We start from the raw sequence: 26256 nt of genomic DNA, 5'->3' as shown, positions 1-26256 counted from the left end.
TTGGGGCAGATCACATGACGCCAGAAGTTCGAGACCAGCCCGGGCAAAATGGTGAACTCCCAACTTTAATTTAAATATATATATATTAGGCAGATGTGGTAGCACATGCCTGTAATCCCAGCTATTTGGGAGGCTGAGGCATAAGAATTGCTTGAGGCAGGGCGCGGTGGCTCAAGCCTGTAATCCCAGCACTTTGGGAGGCCGAGACGGGCGGATCACGAGGTCAGGAGATTGAGACCATCCTGGCTAACACGGTGAAACCCCGTCTCTACTAAAAAATAGTCGGGCGCGGTGGCGGGCGCCTGTAGTCCCAGCTACTCAGGAGGCTGAGGCAGGAGAATGATGTGAACCCAGGAGGCAGAGCTTGCAGTAAGCTGAGATCCGGCCACTGCACTCCAGCCTGGGCGACAGAGCGAGACTCCGTCTCAAAAAAAAAAAAAAAAAAGAATCGCTTGAACCTGGGAAGTGGAAGTTGCAGTGAGCCGAGATCGTACTGCTGCACTCCAGCCTAGGTACAAGACGTTGTCTCAAAAAAAAAAAAATCCTTAAAATCCCAGTGCAATATTGTTTTAGTCCAGTGCACTGAATTAAACCTGCACGTTGCAGCCGTAACTCCCCCTTTACAGAACCCAGACTCTGGTGAGAATTGCATCGTATTTGACAGTGACAAAAAAAATACAGTACACGGCAGTTTTAAAAAAGAGCATTTTATTTTAATAAAGAATAAAAGAGATCAATATACTGTTTCAATTGATACAAAAATAAATATTCATTCATCATATTAAAGATATGTGCTTTGACATTCATTTGAATTGGAGATTCAAGCCTATTGTTATCTTATGAACACTTCAGCAAACAGGTCTGCCATTCTTAAAAATATAATGCTTTGTTGGACAAAACGGAAAAGGCACGTCCCCTGGTCTTCTCCTCTATTCACCTGTGAGCTCATCCACATCTAAAGGACCTCTGGGTCTGACTGTTACCTCCACAGGCATGGCGCTGGGAAAAGGAAACTGGTTTTTCATATTTTAAACCGGAAACTCTCACGGTCACAAATCCACCATGTCACATGAGACTTGGGAGATTGGATGAGCTGTCTCCCAAACCCCAACACCTTCCTCCTTCTCAACATGAAGCCTGACAGGCGAGGCCCCTTCCTGCCCTTTCACTGGGAGGTTCTGAATGTGGGATGGTGCTGACTCAGGCTGGGCACAAAGAAGAAGGACATGGAAAATCCGACAATTCAAAGTAGAAATATTTGAAACATATGTGAAAAACATTTGGAAAGAAGACAAGAGGTATCTGGGATGATTTCATTACAGAAATGAAAAAAATAAATTTAGTTTTAATCTTCCTGGCAACAAAGCCCCAGAGGAGAAGGACTGTCTGAAGATAAAAATACACCCGTTTGCCTGGATATGAAGACATATTCCTGCACCGAATTCTAGAAAGAATGAATATACTTTCTTCTAACAAGTCAAGAGTTTTTCTTGCACTTATTAAAGGGGGGTGTGTATCTAAATATTTTTAAATCTTATTAAAATGCATAAAAGTAAAAAGATATTTCACATAGAATCAAGCCTATGAAATCATAAATCTATAATTCTAACAAAAGATAAAGACAAAAACAACTTTGTTTTCACGAGTTGATTTTTAAACTCCAAATTCCTTTACATGAAGCAGCTATCTGCTAATATTACTGAATGACAAGTCTTTGGAAATGATAGTTAACCAAAAATGCAGAAAGAATCACAGCAACTAATGATAATGAAGGGGAAAGTGTAGAAAATAAAATTTTTAGCCACAGGTTGGGGTTATAGCATCCAGGCCACCACTGACATCTCAGCAGGGCTATGCCGCCACTTTGTATTAAACGTCTACTCCTCCGAGAATGCCCTTACTAAATTAAGTGCAAAGTAAGGCATCCCACCCCAGACAGAGGGATCCACATCCTTTAATCATGATGCAGGCCACTGCAATAGGGAGATGGATGCAAGACGCAGCGGGGTGGGGCGCCCAAGTGACACACTTAGACGGTGATCTGTTGGTTTTCTCTGAAAAACGGTCTCTGGTGTGAGGCACAAATATCTGGAAACATCCGGAAGACCTGGTCTGGCGGCGGCTCCTCGGGGGCCTGCATCACGGAGCCGGCTCCACAGCTCTTCCCAGCCTCTTCTGCCAGCTGCCGGACATAGAGCTGCTCAATCTAGATGGGAGGTGCAGAAAGTCAGAGGTGGAGGCAGAGGCTCCAAATGGGATGCGCACTGTCTTTGACCCTAGCCAGGTCCTCTGATGACTCCAGTGCCACGTGGGTCCCAAGTGAATGAGCCAGAATGCCAAGAAAAGGCAAGCAGTATTCCTGCCAAGACTGTTCCATACTCCCCAGTACTGTCCCAGCTGGGACAGCCAGCACCCGGGATCCCACCATTAAAGATTAATTCCTTTGACCACATGAAATAAGGGCTGGCAGTGCCCTAATCTGTCACTTAGACCTTCAGGCAACTGAACAGGTAGAATCTTTCTGGAGAAGAGGCTTAGATTTAAAAAACAAAAAAGAAGCAGAAAACACACACACAGATTATGCGCGTCCTAGACACCAGAGATGGCTCGGAGATGGCAAGAATCTGTTTCCCCCATATTGAACGTCTTGCCCGGGCCTGCCTCCTACACAGGTGGAAATTCCGTCCTTGTGGCCTCTTCTCCAGCCCAAAACTTGATCCTTACATGAGGGGGCCAGCAGACCTGAATGCAGGGCTCAAAGGTGCCCATACGGCCGGGAAGCGGTGGCTCACGCCTGTAATCCCAGCACTTTGGGAGGCCGAGGCAGGCGGATCACGAGGTCGAGACCATCCCGGCCAATATGGTGAAACCCCATCTCAACTAGAAATACAAAAAATTAGCTGAGCGTGGTGGCACGGGCCTGTAGTTCCAGCAACTCGGGAGGCTGAGGCAGGAGAATCGCTTGAACCCGGGAGGTGGAGGTTGCAGTGAGCCAAGGTCATGCCATTGCACTCCAGCTTGGGCAACAGAGCAAGACTCCATCTCAAAAAAAAAAAAAAAAAGCTGCCCATACTTACCTGCACGAGAATGAGTTTGGAGCGCAAGGGGGCCATATCTGGAAATTCTTCCCCAAAACACAGCACCACTCTGCTGTCAGGAAGCCGGCCCTGGCTGTTATAAAACTGCTGCAGCTCTGGAATGACACAGGTGGAGAGTGTTTGCAAGCAAGGCCAAGATGACCTCCAACTCCTGCAGCAGCAGGGCTGGGAGATCAGGAGGCCCAGGGCTTATTAGGGGCTGGGGAATCAGGAGGCTCGGGGCTTAGCAGGGATACTGCAGCATTTAGGCCCGGGCACCATGGGATCTCAAACTGGTGGCCCTTGGGCCAAATTCCAAGCAAGGAGCTATTGGTTTGGCCATTCCAGGTTGTTGCCGGGATTTTAAGGCCTGAGTTGAACGCCTCTCCATGGGCACAGCTGCTCAGTGCTCCCTCTTATCTCTCAAGAATTCGTGCATTGCTCTTACCTGCCTGGCCCCTGGAGGCAACTGAGTTTGCAGTCACCACCTGATGACACCCAGGGAGGGCTGCAGCCCTCACCCGATTCTCTGACAGCCAACTGAAAGGGTCTCAAAGTGGGGCCAGTGGACCAGCAGCAGTTGCCTTCCCCGGGAGTTCACTAGAAATGCAGAATCTTGGGCCCTGCCTCAGACCCATGGAATCAGAGGATGTGAGGCAGGCCCAGGAATCTACGTTGCAAGATGCCTCTCCGTGCCGTGCCGTGCTGCCTGCTCAGGGGTGATAACCCCGGCCTCACACCTCCTCATTATAGAGGGATTCCTCAGGGCTGAGGCACCTGAGCTCACACACACCACCGCGCCTGCCCTTCCAGGCCCCTCCTCTGGAAGTTCTCAGGCCAGTGGCAGCTAAGACCTGACACTAGCTCGGGCTGCGCTGCTGCAGAGAGAGGAGCAGAGAGCATGGGGACATGGAGAAGGGAGCCGCCATCCTAGCCCTCCTGGAGACACCCAGGCTGGGATCCTACACATCCTCCTCACAGAATAATGAAAGCTGATAGGCAGCACTTAGTGCATGCAGCTGCCATCCTGAGCACTTAGTGTGCAGAAGGTCAGCGTATCTCATGACCTGTACACAGGTCCCCAGAGACCTTGCTAAGACGCTGTTTCGGATCCTGTGGTGGGAGCAGGGCCTCAGACTCTGCATCTCTAGCCAGCGCTCAGCGTCTGTCCACAGAACATACTCCAAAGAACATAAGGTTAAGTTCCTTTACCCTCCCGACAATCACCTGAGGAGGGTACTGATTCTGCACCCCCACTGTACACACGGGGAAGTTGAAGCACAGAGAAGCACCCCAGGATCGCTCAGTGGGAGAGGACAGAGTGCCATTCAAAGAAGCCCCTCCTTGCCACACCATGCCCCTCGCTCCTCCACATCCCTCCGTGAGACCACAGGGCCACCCTGAGCTGCAAATGGCACACGGATAGGAGGCGTGACCTCTAAGACATGGAGGCAGCAAAGTGACAACGGTACAGACCTCGGAAGAACTGGCTGGTGTCGAAGACCTGGACCACCTCGTCGCGCTCCAGCTTGTTGGGCCTGCCCTTGCACACCATGGCGTTGCCGCTGCAGAACACGCGGCCCTGGCACAGCCGCTTGACGAATACGCCCTGCCGGCTGCTGTGCAGCAGCACCCCGCGCTCCAGGTGCCCGAACAGCTTCCGCGTCACCTGCCTCTGTCGCTCGCTGGGGATGGCGTCGGCCGGTGGGAAGCGCACCAGCTCCAGGCCCTCGGGCCCATACAGCTTGGTGCCAGGTAGCCCAGGCTGGCTCAGGGACAAGCGGCAGCCCTCGGGGCAGGTGGTGGTGGCCTGGCCCACCAGCTTGCCCCCATAGTAGAAGCTGATCACCATCTGGGAGAACGCTGTGGACGAGAGGGACAGGATGAGGGTGCTGCGGGGAGACACACAGGGTCCCTCCTGCCCAAATGCACAGTCTGTCTCACACCCACATGGGTAACTCTTTGTGTTTCTTGAACCACTTTGATATTCTGGGAAAATTCGTGTACTGCTTGTAGAAGTAATGTTTTTATACGCATGAACAAATATACAGAATGACTAAGGAAACCAATGACAGAAACTATGAACTACAAGTGTTCTCTGTTCTTCTTCATTGACTCTTTAAATACAATGTCTAGAGAAGGTCTGGTAACTGTTATAATTTACAAGTCAGGCTGACGGCAAACCATGTTTCGACAACTGTCATTTCTTATGACGATACTCTGTCTCAGAGGCACTGCTAAGGACACTGTGGTCTGCTTTCTACATTCATAACAAAAGGAAATGCTCAATTTAAAACTGAAATTAAAGAAAATAAAGACATAATCTTTTTCTCAACAAATTCACAGTGCCCTTGGTATTTCCTGGATTTCAGATTAAGAATCTCTGCAAAACCCTCATCCAAATCTGTTCTCAGGAAAGAGTCTGAAAAACACTCAAACTAAAGCAGGGGTTCCCCAAATGTGGCACACACAGAATAATGGGGGAGGGGTGATACATGTAATCACAAGATTATTCCATCTTCAGTATTCCCCCACCTCTGATTACCTCAAAAAGCAAGCCTCAGTTTGGTGCTGATAGCTCTCTAACACCTAACACCTGTCAACCTCCCCTTTTGAATAATGGCACTGAACTTAGGGCTCCAAATTCAGGGCATTGTCAGACGTCAAGACAAATTCAATGAAAGCCAAATACAATTTTAGTCAATTCTAGCCAGACAGTGTCACCTACTTATACCAGGTGGCACAGGTCTTCCTTTACTTAAGTTCTCACTTAAAATAAGCTTTAAAAATTCAGACTTGACCCAGCACTTTGGGAGGCCGAGACGGGCGGATCACGAGGTCAGGAGATCGAGACCATCCTGGCTAACACGGTGAAACCCCGTCTCTACTAAAAAATACAAAAAACTAGCCGGGCGAGGTGGCGGGCGCCTGTAGTCCCAGCTACTCGGGAGGCTGAGGCAGGAGAATGGCGTAAACCCGGGAGGCAGAGCTTGCAGTGAGCTGAGATCCGGCCACTGCACTCCAGCCTGGGCGACAGAGCGAGACTCCGTCTCAAAAAAAAAAAAAAAAAAAAAAAAAAAAAAATTCAGCCTTGAGGAAAAACATGATGTAACAGTCCAGGCTGTGAAAAACAATTGTGACAGTGGACCTCAAGTGACCAAAGTTTGGAAAACACAAAACTAAGGTAGGAATGCAGATAACATGTAAATGCAGGGAGGTATCTGCATTTTAATCGCCTTAAACCAAAAGAATTACATACGCTAGCAATGAGCTTAGTGAGTTCTGAGCTCCTTCTAAGTACCCCAGACCGGTTCAAAGCTGCCCTGTGGAGCCACACAAATTGTGAGGTGCCCAACTCCATGGCGCCCCCTAGAGTTGTGCAAGGCACCACATCTGGGGAGGCCTTGAGGCCATCTGTGGTCCCTGCAGACACTGCTGGGCACTCAGAACTCCTTGGACACTCCCACTGGGCTCTGCTCCCTGCCTTATTATTTGACAACCCACCATTCACGGGCTCCATTTCCAGCCATGCTGGAGTTACACAGGAAGCCAGAGCTGCAGGCGCTCTGGTCCACCTCATTGATTTGACACTTGAGGAAACAGAAGCCCAGAGAGGGTCACCCAGAAGGAAATGGCAGCACTGGTCTCGCTCTTCCCTGCTCACCATCTTCTCTGCTGGCCTCGCTCCTCCTCACTCACCATCCTCCCCGCTGGCCTCCCTCCTCCTCACTACCATCTTCCCCGCTGGCCTCCCTCCTCCTCTCTCACCATCCTCCCCGCTAGCCTCGCTCCTCCTCACTCACCATCCTCCCCGCTGGCATCGCTCCTCCTCACTCACCATCCTCCCCGCTGGCCTCCCTCCTCCTCACTCACCATCCTCCCCACTGGCCTCCCTCCTCCTCACTCACCATCCTCCCCGCTGGCCTCCCTCCTCCTCACTCACCATCCTCCTCGCTGGCCTTGCTCCTCCTCACCATCTTCCCCGCTGGCCTTGCTCCTCCTCACCATCCTCCTCGCTGGCCTTGCTCCTCCTCACCATCCTCCTCGCTGGCCTCGCTCCTCCTCACTCACCATCCTCCCCACTAGCCTCGCTCCTCCTCACTCACCATCTTCCCTGCTGGCCTCGCTCTTCCTCACTCACCATCTTCCCCACTGGCCTTGCTCTTCCCTGCTCACCATCTTCCCCACTGGCCTCACTCCTCCTCACCATCTTCCCCACTGGCCTCGCTCTTCCCTGCTCACCATCTTCCCCCCACACCAACTCTGCAACTTCTGCGCTGCCTGCTGACTCCACACACTCCCCTTCCTTCACCCTGAAGCAACTTTCGAACTTTGTTCCAAATGAATGAAACGCTTCAGGCAACTCCGTCACCCCTTTGGCCCTTTGCCCTGTCATTTCCAGGGCCTTATCTTGGTACCAGCACCTCTCAGTCATGTGAACTGGCAGCTTCACCCAGAACAGCTAAGTGCTTCAGAAACACCTATGCAGGAGTGTCTTAGTGACCACACGCCACAGAACGTCTTATGCTGAGAGAAGGTTCCAGCTCTCAGGCTTGCACCTGACAGGTGAGAAGCCACTCACCAAGGGCTGCCCAGGTGAGGCAGGTGAGCCTTCTGCAGCACTAAGGGCCCCACTGCAACCCAGCCCTGCCCTTGCAACCCACAAGAACAGCCGTGCTGGGGAACGGCCTGACCACAGAGGCAGCAACAAAGATGCCCACAGCACAGACCCTGCAGCCCACCTGCCTGACGTGCAGTCCCAGCACAGCCACTGCCCAGCTGGATGACCTCGGGCAAGCCGTTTCCCCACTCTGCCTCAGGTTTTCATCAGCAAAGTAGATAAAACAGCATCCACCTCACTGGGCTGCTGTGAGGATTATCGGAGCTTATATTTGTGCTTGGCACAGGTAAGCACCAGTTAAAGAAACTGGGTAACAGGACAAATGCTTATCTACGCAGACAAGACTCCTGAAGTTATAAATCATAGCCTACGGTCTACACAGCACACACCAGGTGCTGTGTCCAGGGCACGGGACCCACCAGCACACTTAACCCTGAAAGGTAGATTATTAATGATTATACCCATTTTCCAGGTGAGGAAACTGAGGCATGGATTTACACAGAGGTGGGGGTGGGGCTGGACAGAGGTACAAAGCTCACAGCTTCTAGAAGGACGTTTAGGATGCTCTGTGCATGAGGCAGTGGCTGTGACTCTGTTAGACTAATTCAAGGACATGCTCTCCCCAAATTGTGTCTCTGCATCTTGTTGAGATGACTCAGTTCTGTGCCTGGCTACTCCACAGCCCCCGGAAAGCATCGGTCAGCAGACTCCCAGCTCACAGCCCGGTGACTTGTGAGCCGAGAGTCAGCCCCATGACCCAGGCCTCCCAGAACTGAGCTCCTGTGAGCATGGCAGCTGCCAGGCACAAGGAGGCCTCAAGAACAGGCTCCAGCCAGAGGTCTGCATGACCTGGATGAGACCCTGAACCTCCCAGTCTCAGTCTCCTCATCTGCAAAGCTGGAGTGAAAACAACCCCTCAGCTCAAAGGGCTGCCTGGAAATAGACAAGAACTTCATGCACAGGGCATTGTCATCTCGGTAGTTTTCCTGCCTGGGTGAGAACCAACCTCCACAACCCAAAAAACTGTCCCATGTGGACCTCGGCCAGCATGCTCCTATCCCGGCCCCATTTCCTCCTCTGCCCAGAGGCCCAGCCCTAACGTCTGCGGCCCATCTGATAGGACCAGCTGCTGGCCTCCCACAGAACCAGCCAATGCTGGAAGATGCCCCGGCTTGGCTTCCTTGTTCAGAAGGTGCTGTCACCATGCCTGAGTGTCAGTTCCAGGGGCAGCTGGCAGAAGTGCAGCCAGGGTCCTTAGCTGCTGAGACTACACACAAAGGCCACCTCTGCCCACTGCAGGCGGGTGTGGGGACGGGACAGCTGTGGGGAGGCCCCCACTCTGTAGCACGTAAGCTACGTGACCAGGGTTCCTGAGCCTGGGAAATAGGAACAGCGCACCCACCTAGAGGTGGCAGGCACGGGAGCCTGAGATGAGGCTCTGGGAGGCTCCATCACTCCACCTGCGGCCCCCAAAGAGGGGCAGCACCGGGATGGATGCTGGCCTGTCCCTCACTCTCTCTCCTGCACAGTTACAGCCTCAAAGAGCACTCTATTTGCTGGTTCAATTCAAGAAAAGGCTCAAAAGAGGCCACTCGTCTGTTCCTGACCAAATGGTGAGGAGGAGAAATCAGGGCCTCGACTTCCACACCAGGTCCTGCTCATCCACAGAACCCTGCAACCCTGCTTGGGTCATCTGGGCTTTGTCTTCAAACAGTGCCCATGCCCCGCTCAGCCTGGATCACCCCGTACCTGAATGGTGTGCGTCGTAGGCGGTGTACCCCGTCACCAGCGACACGCCTGCGGGAGAAACAGAGAAGCAAGCTCAGAGCCACCCAGGTGTGGTGCCCAGGGAGCTACCCCAATCGCTCCTTCTCCAAGTCCCTTAAAAGGCTGCACATGGTGCACCAGAGGCCCCAGGGAGCACAGGCTTCCGCTGAATTCAGTGCTTTTCCCCACCAGAGCAGACAGCCATTGTTTCACAAATGCAGAAAACCAGAGTGGCAAGTCGGGGGGACTTCCTCTATGCTGTGGGATTTCTGACCATGTGTCAGTGTGACACTGCGGGGCCACATTTCCTTCCCACCTCAAGCACTTGCCCCCAGAATACCACTGGACTGCATACCCACCACCCAGGGCTTATCTCTTGGGGAGAGCCTGGGGGTGCAAGCTAGCTTTCCAGAAGGTGTTCCTGCAGCACAGGCAGAGGCGCCTTTCCAGGGGCCTCTCAATTGACACCCACGGCCTGGCAACCTTCAAGGCCTCCAGGGCCAGCTGCCACCTCCCAGACTCCCACAAGGGATGTGGGGCTGTGGGGAAGACGCTGAGGGAGGAAGCAACCACATTCACGGGCTGCAGAAGCCTGGGCCTGGGAGGGCGGGGGCATTTCAAGCAGTGGGGGGCTCGGAGTGGCTCATCAAAAGAGCATCAAAGGATGAAAGCCTCATTTAACCCTTGTGACCCCATGGCGCAAGTCCTGGTTTCTCCGTTTTATGGATGAATAAACTAAGGCTCAAGATCTGCAACTCTCCAGCGTGGGACTCAAATCCAGGGCTCTGAGCAAACTTCCTACTCCTGGTCTGAGTTCTCCTCTCCTCCAAACGCCCTGGGCTATCTTTGGTTCTGAGGGGTCCTTAATGTCCTAATTGGCCAACTAAGGGAGCGCCCAGGGAGAGGGCGCCAGTGTGGCCAAGAGCTGCATCTTCCCTCCAGCCTTACACAAGTTCACTAGACCCTCCCCCCGGACTTTCCCAGGAGCGTGGGGAGAGCTGGCATGGACATCACCTAAGGAACAAGTAGCTTGTGCCCTCCTGAGAAGCAGCGGAGAGCGGGGCCAAAGGCACAGCTGGGCTCTGCCCTCATGGTGGGAAACCAGGGCCATGGTTCGTCACCTCTCAGGGCTCAGCTACCTTCAATGAGACATGGATCATGACAGCAACCACCACCCCAACTCCATCCCTGGCTGGGGGAATGCCGTAAACCCCTTCAGGCCATGCCTGGTGACAGTTCTGGGCCACCCGCCCTCACCTGTGCTGGGCTGCTGCGCCCACCAGTCTGGAAGGAGCTGACTCCGACAGGCCTCCGGCGGGGAAGGGCTCCTTTTGATCATCCCCATGTAATCGTCCACAGAAGGCTGCACAGTCAGGGGAGGGAGAGGAGGGCAGCTCAGTCACTGATCTCCCACCTGGGGCTCCAGTGTTTGTAAAAATGAACAGTTCATGTGTAACTAAAACCGTATTGTCACCTTTATCTCAGGACACAAAAGTCAAGCTTCACTTTGCAACCTGAAAGGCCCTAGGCCTTAAATCTACCAGGCTTAGCATTCAAACCATGTGGCCAAATTACTAGGCTCTCTGGGGGCCACTAATAAGTTTCTTGGTCCTTTCCAGGACCTGCCTGTTGCAGACCCAGCATTCCAGGTTATCCAACTGCCCCCAAAGCCCTGGACACACAGACAAGCTCTGAGACACCAATGAACCGTGATGCTGGCCAAAGGCTGCCATGCTTTCAAGAATCTCACTCACTGAGCCACACGCAGATGTTTAATCTCTGGCCCATTCCTTAAAGGAGGCTGATAAATCCAATTATGAAATGTTTTGAAATTGCTTTTCTTGTGACCCCGGTGTGGCAATCCAATTATCTCACTCTCTCGGCTGAGTCAGCAGAAAAGCCTTCGACAGAAAACAGGACATTGGTGGAGGGCCACGAAGCCAAGAATTCACTCAGTCGGCTGCCAAAGACCACCCAGACACTTGGCAGCTTCCTCTGCAGAAGAGCAAGGCCGTTCGGGTAGGTGACATTCTGTTATCTTCATTCTCTGACAGCCTAGCTACTCTTAAGGACTCCATTATTGCTATGTTGTTAAGAAGAAGAATTTATACAGTACTCACACCACCTTTTGCAAAGGCTGCATGAAGTTTAGTTATGCAAATGTCCAGCTTGTAATACCCATAAAAAGCATAGTTCAGAGGCCAAAGACAGAAGACAACGGCATCCCGATAGCTGAAATGGGCATACAAAAGCCATGTGTTCTTGCCTAAGGAGGCCCCGATTACGCTCTCCCTTGTAGCCTATCAGGAGTTGATGCGCAATTTGAATATGCCTGTTCATCCAGTTTTCTAATTCGTTAAGGAATAAAACCTGCACATTAAAAGGGAAGCGATCAAATAGGCGTGAGAGCTGGTACAACAAACCACGCCACCATGACAAGCACAGGCAGCAAGGAAAGTTTACATTTTGTTCTCTGCAGCCTGCTAGGAAGGCAAGGGAATTCACGATGCCATTTAAAAGACTGCTGTCCAAAATGTTCAAAATGTTTGAACAGTTTGGGGCTGGAAAGAACTTCACTAACACATCACAGGCCGCTCAGGCCCAGCTGTAGGGATGAAGGAGGGATTGACCTGTCGGCAGAGGCCAGCCTGGGGAGGCGGCACCGAGCCAGCCCCATTCCAGCTCTGCACAGGTGGAGATGCCACTTCCCAAGAGAGCCCGAGGCTCTGGCTGCCTTCATACAGCAAGAACGGTGCCCGTCCCTGACAGATGACATGAGACTCCCCCAGCAGGGCCAGACCCCTGAAACGCTGCCTCTGCTTACCTCCTTGATCAGCTCGTCGATTTCAGAGCGACCGCACTCCATCTCTGTGACTTCATTCACGCAGCCAGCAGTTGCTACGCCTAGTTTGCCTACAGAAAACCAGACAAACAGCATGACACATGGCACGGAGGCATCACAGCCTTCGCTGAAGCCATGATCCACTCTGAAAATGCTGAGTTTAAGGAAACGTTAAGTTAGTGAGTGTCTTCATTGGTTTGGGAAAGGCACAGAATTTTTTTCCCATGCTTCAGTCATCTGATCAGCAAAGTCAAAAGAGAGAAGTTGGTGGCAGTGGTGGTGATTGTTTCTGCTAACACTTTTAAAGGATAAAGACAGCATTTTGGTCTCTTTCTTCTATTTTCTGAAATCCAAAATGAATCTGTATCAGATATACTTTACAGCAAGCATTCGCTAACCTAAGAAGGTTACATTTATAAGCCAGGGCATTTGAAAACACTCAAAGATTTCCTGGCAAAATGTGTTGGCAGGTTGGGGTCTTTTTTGTATTGCCAGTTGGCAGGAAATCTCTTTATGGCCTTTCCAAATATACACATGTGCATCAGTGCACACAGCCATGCCCACACACGCACCGCAGCACCCTCACTGATGCCCAGTGGGCACCAGCCGTAATCACAAACTGCCTAAAGGTGCACAGCGTCCACAGGAGCACGCTGGGCCAGCCTCTGCTCTTTCCCTTCTCATGCCGCTCCCTCAGTCGACAACTTACCTTATGAAGTTTATCAGTGTGAGACATATCAGAACCAACAAACACGAAAATTCATTATTCCCAGTGACCTACAGAAGTTACCCACTGTTTCCTCCTGGCTGAATTTTGATTCCATTTCGATAGATTGAAGAATTCACTGAGAAGCTACTGATGGGGAAGTAGGGAGCAGGTGGGGCGCCCACCATGGAGCCTGCAAACCACTGAAGTTCAGAGGAGAGTGGGCCCCTGGAGGCAATTATGCAAATGTTACGTTGCTTCACCCCTGAGAACCTCCTGCTGCTTCTTTAACATCACTGGCAGGTGATGCTGGCCACATCCCATGCTATAAACAAGTCGGGGTCGCCTGCCGGTTCAAGCCTGACTCATCTTGGGGGTGGGAGTGGGGGCCAAAAGAAACTACTCCATTCCTTCAAATCACAATTTACTCTTTGGTGACAAAAAAAATTGCCCAAAACTGGGAAATGAGGCAAAAAGATGACTGCTTAGCCCTTCAGGGCCACCCCGGACTATTATGTAGAGATTTCCTCCTGGGGGCACCCGATTCTCCAAGGGAAGGTCAGTTTGTTGGCCTTACTATTTAGTATTGATCAGGGTTCAGGCTCAGTAGAGTTAGGTGTTAACTATGGATGATTAGGCTACAAACGCCCCAAACCACAGTTTTACTGTCCGGGTCGGGCATCAGGTTTGGCTCAGCTTTCTCGTTCATGGGCCACATTCACCAGTGCCTCAGGTTCTCTGTCCACCGTCTTCACCACCATGCTGCCTCCCTCATAACAATTAAACAACTCTCTGACACAGATTCGCTATGTATTTGTTTGAGTCACAATTTTAACTTTTAAAAAAATTCTAAGTCAACACCCGCACAGTGGGAAAAGTCAAAACTTCAAACTTCTGCACAGCCTCAAGAAGTTTTGGGGGTTTCTATTTCTTACAGGCATTCATGGACTACTCAGAAGCTTAAAAGGAGAAAGTCAGAGTGGGTTATTCTAAAAGCCCCACTTAGTGGCTCAGAAAATCAATGTGTTAAAAGCATGTTGTAAACCAGTGCTGGTAATTAGGTTTCATCTCATAAATCAGCTACAATTCATAGCAGTGGCACAGCACAGGGCTTTGAGAAGGATTCTGAGGCCAGATCCCAGCTCAGTACTTTGGGACTGATTTTAGTGATGTAGGACCAGGGTGCGGCATGTTTTTGCCGTCCTGCTTTAATCTGTCACAAATGTTTTCTTGGGATTTGAGAGGTGGAAGAAACCTCAGGAATGATCACATCCCAGAGTTCCCAAATAATGATCAGGATCTAACAACACATCGAGGCACATCCCATCTCCAACAATGAAGCCCATGGCGCCATCTTTGATGACTTCATCTGAGAGCTTTACTCCCAACCCTCATGATCCAGTCCTCCTGTGGCCACCACATTTTCCCCCAGCCTCCTCTGCAAGCTGCTGGAAAATGAAAGGATTCCTCATCAGAAACTGCTGGAGGATGCTTATTCCTGTCCAGGGAGGCCCTACACATGTTTGTGGTCTGGCAGCAAGTGGGGCACAGGCTGGGCTGCACCCAGTCTCCTCCGCCCTTCCCTCCAAGGTCACTGGAAAGAGATCTCAATCTCTGCTTATGCAAAGGAGAGAACTATTTTGTTTAACTGAAACCATGTGCCCCAGACCCTGTGTCTACCCCAGACCCAAGTTCTGTGGTGAAGGCTGCAGGCCAGGGCAGCTTCTGGAAGGTTTCATACCCATAAAGGATAGTTACATTTTTGCTCTTCCTCAGGAACAATTCGGTAAACTTTGTATGGCTCGGAAATGTCCAGCTGGGACCGGTCCGTCACTTCCTCAAAATCTGGGCTCTTATTCAAAGCACAGCGTAACCTCGTCTTCCAAGTGGCTGGTTCAGCTTTGTCCCCTTCTTTAAACTTCCCTTTAAAAACTGCCCAGGCCTGAAGAAAGAAACAGAAGCACATTAAATTCATGGCCGACTCCAATCACAAATATCTGTCACCATGACCAGGACCCCACACATCCTTCCCTTCCCATGAGTCTGTTGGTCATCAACTCTCATTCAATTTCAGGACCCAAGGCGACTCCAATCAGATATCTTGGGTCTTTTCACATCTGGTCTCCAGATGTGAAAAGACCCAAGCCAGGGAGGGGGTCCTCCAGGTTCACACAGCTGAGTCAGAAGTCAAACCCAGGGCGAAGGCTGCTCCAACCCTCCTCCAACCCTGGAGTGCGCCTTTTAGCCAAGCCCTTCCCTGGCTGAAGAGCTGGAGACACCTGAGGTTTACATAGCACAAAGAGGAAGTTGCATATGGTTTCACCAGAGCATTCAAAACAAAGAACAACTTGTTGCTTTTTTGGATCAACCCCTAAAATTTAGCATGAAAAGAGAACATTTGCAAAAAGTCAAAATGGTCATCTATCGCCCTGTTACTTTTAATAGAAATTTTGTTTTGCATTTTTGCATTTATTCTAGACTTTTCCCCCCAGGTGCTGTTTAAAATGTAATGAAATATTTTCCCTTCATTGTATGTGTTTTTTTAACAGATCTGTTTTCTGACTTCTCCGAGCCTTAGGATCTGAACTAGGACCAGAAATTCAAAGCGGATATCTTAAAGTCATCATGTAGAATGGGGCAGTACAGATTTTAAAAAAAAAACAAGACAGGTGAATGGACAGATTTTAAGATTGCAAAACGGGAATACAGACACACCAACTAGGAAGAAACCACAGTCAGATGAGAATTATCTTCGGTTCCAGGAAAAATCAGACAGTGTCCTCCAGCCTAACATGATAGGAGATCTGTAGGGAATTCCCAATCCCATTCAGGAAAATGCAATTCCAAGAGGTAAGTAACTTTCGCACGGTCACCCAGTCTGGGATTAAATGCCAGCTGTACCCACTTCCAACCCAACAGTTTCTCCACCACAGCAAGTGTTCTCAGGCTTAATGCATATACCAACCCCCTGCTCCTGGGAAGCTTGTGAAAAATGCAGATTCCTGGGCCTTGCCCCTCAAGATTCTCACTGGGGAAGTAGGGTTGGGTCTAGATGGCTGTCTTTTTTAATTAATTAATTAATTTATTTATTTATTGAGACGGAGTCTCACTCTGTCACCAGTCTGGAATGCAGTGGCGCAATCTCAGCTCACTGCAACCTCCACCTCCCAGGTTCAAGCGAATTCTCCTGCCTCAGCCTCCCAAGTAGCTGGGACTACAGGTGCGCACCACCATGCCCAGCTAATTTTTGTATTTTTAGTAGAGACGAGGTTTCACCATGTTGGCCAGGATGGTCTTGATCTCTTGACCTCCCAGAGTGCTGGGATTACAGGCGTGAGCCACCGCACCCAGCCCAGGTAGCTGTCTTTAGCCAGTATCCCAGGGATTCGGATTTAGTTACCCAAGAGACCACACTTCCAGAAGCTCCATCATGCCCCCATGAGTCACAGCTCCTTTAAAATAGCCCAGACTGTTTTTCCTCTCAAAAAAGACAAGAATGCTTACTGCTCAAGGCCAATGCTGTCTACTCTGTTGATGCAAAATGTCGCACCTCTACCTGGGGTAAAGAAACTGGAAGAACATTCCTATTAGTGAGCATAAGTGGTAGTTTCCTTATGTGACATTGATGTAAAACTCCCCACTAAAAATATTTCTTACAGTACATGGTCTTTAATGCTCTCCTTCATTAACTGCTTCACTGACCAGACATTACTTTGGGTTTTGTTGCTGTTGTTTATTTTTAAAGAAATAAAAGGGCAAACCATGTACTGAATGAACTGTAGTTTCCAATTTTTATTACTTTAAATCAGGGTTTCCCCACCGTGGCAAGCCTGACATGTCAGCTGGGACCCTTCTTTGTGGTGGGGTAGTCCTGTGGATTGTAGAATATTCAGTGGCATCCCTAGCCTTGACCCACCAGATGCCAATAGCACCCCTCCCCTAGCTGTGACAACCAAAAATGTCTCCAAATATGGCCAAGTGTTCCCTGGAGGGTAAACCATGATACCTCCCCCGTCTAAGAACCACTGAGTTAACCCACATCCCAAACGGGCCTTGAAATGCACAGATTTCTTGGCAACGTTGTGATCAGCTGGTACACATACACAACTGCGGTGCCTGTAAGGCACTGCCATATTCACTCGTTCATGCCAAGCTCACACTCACCCCAAGAGCAAGGCCAGGCCACATCATCCATCGCAGCAGGGCCCATGGCCAGGAAGCATCCAGGACCACCACTAGGTATGTGGCTTGCAGCCTGCCCTGAACTCTGTGACAGAGCAGGCACCTGGCCCTCTCCCAGCCTCTCTAGCCAGCATTAAAAGGTCAACTTAGCTTGATGATCTCTCAAGATCCTTCTTGAGCTAGAGCAAAAACTAGACATGAGAGTGATTTCAAGGCTCCCCCCAGCCAGCAACAGTCACTATGGCTCATTCAGCCTCCACCATAATTTCTTCCTCCTGTTGACGCACAACTCAGGCTGACAGCATTGAACTCAGACCAGGAGGTCTTCCTAATCATACGAAGATTGTTTCATGTTGTATTTTTTAAATTAAATGCTATTTTTCCCTTCAAGGCCTGCTGAATTAGAAATAACTGTGCTACTAAGTGAGTTTTAACTCATTCAGGCCTGTTACGATGCCTGATATGACCATGAATCATAACCTTCACTTAACTAGATCTTCCCCCCTCTCGTCATGTCAAGGAGGTGAAGTACTTTTTAAAAACTACATGAGCTGATATCAGGGCATCAGTGTACTCAGGGCTGGTACAAAATGAGTCAATGTTTTTTCAATTTCTCTTCTGTGATCTATGCCATGAGGGCGGCCTCAGGACGACGCCTGCAGACAATGAGGGATTTTCTGGTATAAGTGGCCTCTTTTACCACTCACTTATTATGGAAGAAACCAAACTCATAAATTTCTTTCTTTTTTTTTGAGACGGAGTCTCGCTCTGTCGCCCAAGCTGGAGTGCAGTGGCCGGATCTCGGCTCACTGCAAGCTCCGCCTCCCGGGTTCACGCCATTCTCCTGCCTCAGCCTCCCGAGTAGCTGGGACTACAGGCGCCCGCCACCTCGCCCGGCTAGTTTTTTGTACTTTTTAGTAGAGACGGGGTTTCACCGTGTTAGCCAGGATGGTCTCGATCTCCTGACCTTGTGATCCGCCCGCCTCGGCCTCCCAAAGTGCTGAGATTACAGGCTTGAGCCACCGCGCCCGGCCCATAAATTTCTTTCTTAACTCCTAAATTGTTGAAAGGTTTTCTTTGAACAGTTGAAAGAAACAAGAGTCTACATAACCGAAAAATCCCTAAGATGGCTCTATCTGACCAAGGTTGACTTCATCCAACAGTCAAAGATCTATCTGGCCAACGTCACAGAGACAGGTCTCTCAGAGGATGGATGGGAACAAGCGTAGCTCAGGGAAGCACCTGATGGGCTCTTGCTGGTGCCATGTCTCCACTGGCACTGGTGGCCCTCCCGACGGCCTCCCTGCTCCAGTAGGCACCTGCATCTCCCTCCTGGCCCCATTCCTGCTGAGATTGTAGACTCATTTCAGATTGCCACATCAGGCGACTGCGTAACCAACGGAAACATTGGGAATCTTGCACATTTTTCTCAACACTGTTGAAACGGCCATGAAGAACATTGCACAAGATGTATAAATCTGGGGCTTTATTTCATTACCCCCCGAGCACAAGTTGAAGCAGGGAATGGGGTGAAGGGAGAAGCTCAGTCTCTGTCAGCAAGCCACATGTCAGGGCTACACAGCCTAGTCCAGCACCCTGTGCCATGTCTTAAAGATGTTTTACTGATGTCCAACCTACAACTGTGCCCTCAACACCCAACACCTCTGGTTAAGTCTGTTGATCCTGGCAGTGGCCAGCTCTTATCAGGGTTCTCAATGGGGAGGGGAAGACTCTGCCCCTCAGGAGACATTTGGCAATGTACAAGACATTTTTTATTGTGACAGTAGGGGAGGGGATGCTACTGGCATCTGGTGGGTAGAGGCCAGGGACGCCACTAAACATCCCACAAGGCCTAGGGAACCCTTACAACAAAGAATTGCCCAGACCCAGCCATCAACAGTGGCGAGGCAGAGAAATTCCGGCTTTTGGGGTTATCTATAATGCAGAGTTCCCAATCGACGGGATGGGACTCTGATACTGTTTAAATCTGCAGTCCTTCCCAAGAGAAGGTCACCATGATGCCAAAGGCAAAAAAAAAAAAAAAAATCTGCAATCAAACGAGAGAAATCCGCAACAGCACTAAGGGTGAGGAAGCAGGCAGAGGCATCACAAAACTCACTGGTGCTGAGGCTCCCTGACCTGGGGTCCTTGATCAGAAAGAATCTGGAGATGTGGGGGCACCAAGGGACCCCCTCGAAGGTGAGTGCAAAGCATTCCCTTGTCCCCATATTCCTCGGAGTGGTCAGTAATGGGCATCAGATTCTCAAGAAGACCAGCAACCTCAAATTGCAGATTTAACGGAATTACTGAAATGCACAGCCCCGCTGCAAACATCGGTCAGGCAAAGATGTGCAGGACCAAAATGCATCTTAAGCCACCTCTGACCTATTTATGGTCCACTCTGGGGTTAAGGTGTGATCTTTTGTCATTTTTGTTCTCTGGTATCAGGGGACAGTCATCTGTGGCTGGGAGTCCAGCACTGTCATGGGGTCCTACAGCCTTGACTCCCTCCATACCTTGTTTGTGGTCTCAGGTCTGATTCTGGCCCCCAACAACTCAGCCCCCTTCGCCCCTCTCTCACACCCACTCTCCTCTCCCCATCCCTGGCCCCTAAATGCAAGAGAATAAGCACACATGACAATGGCTTATAACCTGGGCTATGACTCAGTCTACGTGTAGTGTCCACATTTGCAAACATGGAAGTCTAGGCTGACCTTGACCTAGGGCTCCGAATCTCCCAGAGGTGAAACCTGGACATCTGGAGCCTTAGGGATGCCCACACAGGACTCTGATGACCCACAAGGAACTCAATAGCCCAGCTGGTCCGCAGAGCTGGGTTGCCCCAATTCCTGGTTCCTCTGTCTGAATCTAGGTGTAATGGCAAGAAATCTCTGTTGATCAGCTATTCTGGAGTTAGGACCAAGGGTTCACAGTTGGGCCATCTTGCATTTGAATGCTGGCTCCATCATACAAGAACTGTGAGATCTCAACAAGTCACTTCTCCTCTCAGTGCCTCTATAGAATGAGGGTGGGAACAGCATCTCCCACACAGGATCGTGTAAGCAGAAAACAAGCCATGGGCCAGGCCTGGCACAGAACAAACCCTCCATCACATCTCTCCACACATGGGGAACTCATTACTCTCAAGGTAGGTGAGACCATTTTTAGACATCTGCTGCAGGTTCACAACCCCCCACACGACCCAGCCCCCAAAGGAATGACAGATGGCATCTCACCCTCCTGAGCTGGCCCTACAATGCCAGGCAGAAGTATCAGCTTTGAAAGAACAAGGACTGAAACCTTCCTGGTATATGCATCGCCTCTAACAGAAGCCCGTGGGGAAAGGTCTTAGCGTGAGGGTCTCCAAGAAGTCTTTTCTCCCACTTGGCTCATCAGGAAAAGGAAGCGGCAGAAAAGGGAAGAAAAGAGGCTTCGATCCCCTCATCAGAATACAAGTGACCACAAAAGTGACTCTGTAACTCAAGAGATGTGAAATCAGTTCATGTACATTTTTGAGACACATTCTGCACTCCTGAACCAATGTTTGCTTTTTAAAAAACGGGATTACTTTTTAAGTAAATGAGAAAGACGTCACTCAACATCTCCACCAGTCTATGAGGGAAAGGAGACACTGTGCCCACAGAGAGGAAGGGAACTGGGGTCTTTACCTTGAAAATGGAGGCATCCACTTCCTGATTATAATCTTGCTTGCCAGCGTGTTTCCAAGGGATCCGGAACATGCTCTTCTCGTCATTCTCCCAAATCAGTCCTGGATACATGCTACTGTCAATCTGCTCGATCAGCCACTGTCGAAGCCGCCGACCACCATTTCGGTCACACATCCTTGGAAAGACAGAAACACGTGCTGCGATATTACGGATATTGTCTCATTCATCACAGCAACCCAAAAACTGCTAACAGGAAACTCAGAGGTTTGCAGCAAAGGTGCTGGCTTGGGGGAAACCCACAGATTCAGGGACTCCGGGACACCTGCCATGAAAAGGCAATGGTGGCCTCCGTGACCTCATAGTCCTGAATGCAAACTGAAAGCTCCGTGGGAAACCTGCAGCCACCTGAAGCCACCAGCAGCCCCCTGCGGGCCCCTCCCACTGTGCTGGCTGTGCTCCTTCCAGCTTTCACTGGCCCTTTCCTTTCAGGCAGATACAGCCACAGTGAACAGCTCCAGTTTTAGCACAAGACTGGAAGGGGAGGGGAAATCACTTTTACAGCACCAGGTTCCTTCACTGGGCAGCCCATTAGCCTAAGAACCGACTGGGTGACCGGATGCCCAGCTGGCCCCATATTCCCTGATAGAATACAGTGTCTGTGCCATCTGAGAAAGAGGAGGCCCTCAGGCTAACCCATCTAAACAGCTGTTCCTTCACAGTGGTAAGAGCAGGAGTTTAAGAATGAGACAGAACCACAATCTCATCCAAGTCCTGCCACCGCTCAGCTGGGAGACCCTGGATAAGCATTTAACCTCAGGGCATCAGCTACCCAGTCCCAGATGAAACTCGGGAAAAACTACCAGTACTGGGTGTAGAGAGAATTCAGATGGTACACAGAAAGCAACTGAGACAGGGCCTGGACCTTACACACCAGATGTCATTATTGTTATCCAAACTTCCTGGGCAACTCCTATTACCAACTGAAAGACAGAGACAAGCGTGAGGGAATAAACGGCAGCTACGGAACAGGGCAAAGTTCACTGGGCTCCTCTTCCAAAAGATGTCCCACTCTAGGGACCTAACCATCCCAGGGCACCCAAAGACATCCTTTGGAAGAATATTCTTACCCAAGTAGATAGCTTCCCCAACAGCACAGAGAAAGAGAGAGAGAACTAGCATGACCTATCGACTTAGAGCCAACATTTCCAAGAACAGTGCTGGAAATCCCCGAGACAGCTGGATAGACGCCCACCCAAAAAATATATATATATATATAGCATTTTTATTCTTCTGATTAAAAAGTGACCTCTTTGGGCAAACGAGTTTGAAACAATCAGCAGTAACAAGACATAACGTCCAAAATATGGTCAGAGCCATGCTGGTCCAGAAAGCAAAATATCAATCAGAACCTTCACAAGAAGTACACATTCTGGAAACTCCAGTCACCCTGCAGGTGGCCATGAGATGGGAAACAGGGCCAGGTCCCAGGGAGGAGGAGGTGGGATTTCTTAAATTCTCCATCCAACAACCTCAGTTGGGCATTTATTGATTTAAAAGCGTGTGAATTCACTTTTTTTTTCTTTAGAGACAGGGTCTTGCTCTGTCACTCAGGAAGGAGTGCCGTGGTGCTATCATAGCTTGTGGCAGCCTGGAACTCCTGGGCTTATGCAATTCTCCTGCTTCAGCCTCTTGAGTAGCTGGAACTACAGACATGTGCCACCACACCCAGATATATATTTTAGAAACAGGGTCTCGCTATGTTGCCCAGCCTGGTCTTGAACTCTTGGTCTCAAGTGATCCTCCCACCTCAGCCTCCCAAAGTGCTGCAATTACAGGTATGAGCCACTGCGCCCACACAAATGAGACCTTGGTTTGAAAACTCAGAACTCTGGCAAAGACTTTTCTCTAACCAGACCTTGTGATGTCACTTGAGCCTCTCCCTGAGGCTTCTTCACCTGTAAGTTGAGAGGCTATATCTCAAGAGACCCAGAATTCTAAAGCAGGCCACCGTGTTTATCATAAAGAAGGGACAGACTTAGGAGAGGGTACCTGAGAAGAGAACTGGAACACCATGACCAAAGACTGCACACCCCCCCGAAAGTTAGCAGCTCTTTCCCGGGGCAAGGTAGAAAAATTTCTCCTAGACTGACGAATGAGCTGCATAGAGGTGGCCAGAACACAACAGAGGGGTTGGCATTTGAGAATTTCAACTAAATGAGACAGTTCCCCTGATTTTCTTGCTACAAGTTTCTTAAACGAGAATCCACAGTCCCTGAGCCTCCTGCAACCAAAAGCAAAATTTTGTTAGTACAGGCATTTTTCTAGAAAGAGGGTCAACACTTTGTCATCAGGATTCCTAATGGATTCATAACATCTAAACTGTTGGGGACAACTGTCTCGGTGATTTACAGGAAAAAGAAATTAAAAGGAAAAAGAGAAGAGTGAGTCATAGCATCTGAAAGCTGGAAAATACTATAGAAATCATCTAATCCAGCCCCCTCTTTACTTAACAGAGGAAAAACTGAGGCCCAGAGAGGAACGGCAAACACCAAGGCAATCAGCAGACTGTGTTGGAACCCATGCCGGCGCCCCAACCCCAGCAGCAGCTTATTTCGCACATGGTGCAGAGAAGAGCCATGGTTACATCACAAGATCTCTGCATATGTGCAGCCCCGTCTGAGTGTCCTTCCTGGTCTCCTCCAAGATTGTAAGTAACATCAAAAGCCTGAGATTCTATTACAATTATGATCCATAATGATTTATTAAACATTAACAAATTAATTCCACCAAATGCCCTGCCAGGAAAAATTAATAAGTCTAGTCACATGTTTATAACTTCCTCTTCTTGATTTTGAGGTAATCTATTGGCCAAGCCCTATCTGCAGCCCTATAAATGTACCCAGCAGTCAGGCTTTCCAGGCAAGATATGATAAGAGGCTGCCCTGGGCCCACCTAATCCAAATTACAGGACACACCTGAGCGGGCAGCAGCAGAACCCACCCTCTCCCCTTCCTCGGAGGGCCCCAGGGCACTCGCTGTGACCTGGCATACCCTCATCACTAGACCAGAAAGCACCAAAGCCATTTCTCTCTCTGGCACCAATCTTCCTTAAGTGACTGAATCACTCCCAAATCTTTTCATAGAGGAAGCTGCCATAACCCAAAAGGACAAGCTTAGAACTGTCATTTTAACCACTAGCTCTTACCTTTGGTTTAAAAAGGAAAGTGGGGGGCCATTGGTTGGGGAGACTTCTTAAAATTCTGGAAAATTCAGTCTCTAGTTTCCATTCCTAAAGCCTTTCACAGCTCTGGGTAAGTAACACATCTCACCTTAGGAAAGTCTGTCCTATGTATTGAGACTCATCTTTTCTTTAAATAAATTTTTTCAAACAATGTTTTTGTGAGCTGTGGCCCGTATACAGACTCTCTTGCCAAGGACGACTGGGCTGTGATGGAAGCAAAGTACCTCAAGCCAGACTCAGAAATCTTAATTGACTGTCATTAAACAGAATTTTAGAATCAGTCTGTTCCCACCTTCACAAACTAACCCTCGATAACGACTGGTTATTGGGCAGTTCCAGAATTCTGACCCTTCAAGCATTATTCCACGTGGTAGAATTTCAGTGGAATGATAGAGCGCGTTTCAAGATACGGGGTTGCTATTGCCCTTTATATGAGCTCTCCTAACGTTTTCCATGTAAACCAGATTTAAAGAAAAATGCTATTTTTAAAAAGGCAACTATCTACCAATCTTTGGAAACAGGCAAACAATAATTAACGACTTGGGCATTCAGATTGGACTTAGGTGGCTGGAAAATAAGCAAAAAGCAGAGAAGGACACGGGCGGCCACCGAGCAGCGCCCGGGGAAATTACGGTAGGTAGTTCCACCCCCACGCCCCGCCTGGCGTCGGGGACCCCGCGGGACACGGGACACGGGGACCCCGCGGGACACGGGCGCCCTGCCCGCCCAGTGTGCCTACCTGCCGCCGCCCTGCCGCCGTCTCGCCGCCCGCGTTCCCACGCTTGCTGCCGCGCTCCAGGCGATGCGCCAGCGGGCGCGCGACTCTAAAAAGGGCAGTGGGGCGGGCCCGGTGCGCAGAGCGACGACCACACCGACCAATGGCGTCATCTCGGCTCGAGCAGCCCGCCTTCTTTGAAGCGCTTTCCGAGAAATCACATTCCTCCCCCGGCGGCCGCGGCCCTGGGTCCCGGCCTCTCCTGGAGCCGCTGGCAGAGCCGCGCTCCTCACACCTGGGGTCCGGGGGCGGCGCTGCAGCGGGGCTTTCCCAGGAATTCGGGAGGCCCCGCGGAGCGATCTGGAGGCGTCCCCTGCCTCCCAGGCCGGCTCGGGCGGACAGCGAGCTAGCCGCTAGCAACGAGCCACTGTGCAGACTGCGGCCCATTAATCAGAATCCGGAACCAGAACCTAGCTGCCCCGCCAGTCTCCGCCTCCACGAGCGCTGGATGTTGGGCAGTGACTCCCGCCACGCGTTATTCCACGGGGACGAGGACGCGAAGGCCGTTTACAGACCATCCCGGGTCTGCGGTGGCCTGCGCTGCCCAGGAGGGGCAGGTGAACCCCAGCTCCAAATGAGGCCACTGGCCGCTGAGACCGCGATTGAAACAGGAACATCCAACGTGCTCGCCACTAGAAGGTCCCCCTGGGGAAATTTTCATCATAAATCCTTTTCTCCAGAAAGCGTCGGCGTTAAGAAGAGGTCCCCTGTGGGACCAGCCGCTCCTGGGTGTGCACTGACATTTATTGTAAAAATGAAGTGGAGGAGAAGGGGAACAACACTGGAAAAAGAAAGAAATCCCTGGAAGCGGAAAAAGAAGTGTTTCCGTGTTCCGTCCTGGGGAAGCCCTGGAATGGGGGGGAAATGAGGGTCGCAATTGGCTTTTATTGCCCCGTGGAGAATCACACATCAGGGCTGTTTTTGCATTGAGCTTTTCAAGGACCTGTGAAAATGTCTGAGACTGAAACTTTGATTGGCTGCACAATACAAAAAGTACACTGCAAATCTGGAATTAATCAATGTTTAAATGACGGTCCCCAAAACATGTTAACTTCATAATTGTAATGTATTGATGGATAAATGTTTCATTATATTTTGAAACTGTAAGTTAGATATCATTTGGTATGAGTTCCCTAATGCCATGATTGCCGGGAAGTTTTAAGTTATTATAAAGTGAGTTCCTCATCATCAAATAATTTCAAATAAAACTATTGTTTTAACACTCACATTATTTAAGAGTCTTTAGAGAATATGAGAGTGTTTTAATATGTTTGCTATGATGTGGGATGGAGCTTCCAGAAATCAGAGCATCTAGGACCTCAGAAGTTCTTAAAACAGCCTCTGTATATGTTTACTCTCATATATTTTTATCAATGT

General features: G+C 50.0%; 1 protein-coding gene across 2 annotated transcripts; it reads right to left on the bottom strand.

Moving 5' to 3' along the window:
* Window positions 1–691: 691 nt before the first annotated feature.
* Window positions 692–25260, bottom strand: IRF8 (interferon regulatory factor 8). Of its 2 annotated transcripts, XM_033219222.1 has the most exons (9): window positions 24844–25260; window positions 20864–21038; window positions 14772–14955; window positions 12290–12378; window positions 10723–10828; window positions 9448–9495; window positions 4554–4940; window positions 3078–3193; window positions 692–2206 (listed from the first exon to the last, which is right to left on the bottom strand). In XM_033219222.1, the coding sequence occupies exons 1-9, from the start codon at window positions 24990–24992 to the stop codon at window positions 2030–2032; spliced, it is 1431 nt and encodes a 476-aa protein (XP_033075113.1). In that variant the 5' UTR covers window positions 24993–25260; the 3' UTR covers window positions 692–2029. The 2 variants fall into 2 exon arrangements, with proteins under 2 accessions (XP_033075113.1, XP_033075114.1); XM_033219223.1 differs by lacking the exons at window positions 14772–14955; window positions 20864–21038; window positions 24844–25260 and adding an exon at window positions 13017–14745.
* Between the last annotated feature and the right edge of the window lie 996 nt (window positions 25261–26256).

This window comes from Trachypithecus francoisi, unplaced genomic scaffold (assembly GCF_009764315.1).
Source record: "Trachypithecus francoisi isolate TF-2019V2 unplaced genomic scaffold, Tfra_2.0 Lachesis_group10, whole genome shotgun sequence".
NCBI classification, from domain to species: Eukaryota; Metazoa; Chordata; class Mammalia; order Primates; family Cercopithecidae; genus Trachypithecus; species Trachypithecus francoisi.
The sequence above is the reverse complement of the archived record's forward strand: the minus strand, read 5'-3'. Positions and strand labels throughout refer to the sequence as shown.

Coding starts and splice junctions, on each gene's coding strand:
- IRF8 (XM_033219222.1), bottom strand. CDS start 24,992: ATGACGCCATTGGTCGGTGTGGTCGTCGCTCTGCGCACCGGGCCCGCC. Junction 12,379..14,771: donor TCCTGAGGAAGAGCAAAAAT/GTAACTATCCTT, acceptor GGTTTTCTGTAG/GCAAACTAGGCGTAGCAACT. Junction 4,941..9,447: donor CTACGACGCACACCATTCAG/GTACGGGGTGAT, acceptor TCTCGTCCACAG/CGTTCTCCCAGATGGTGATC.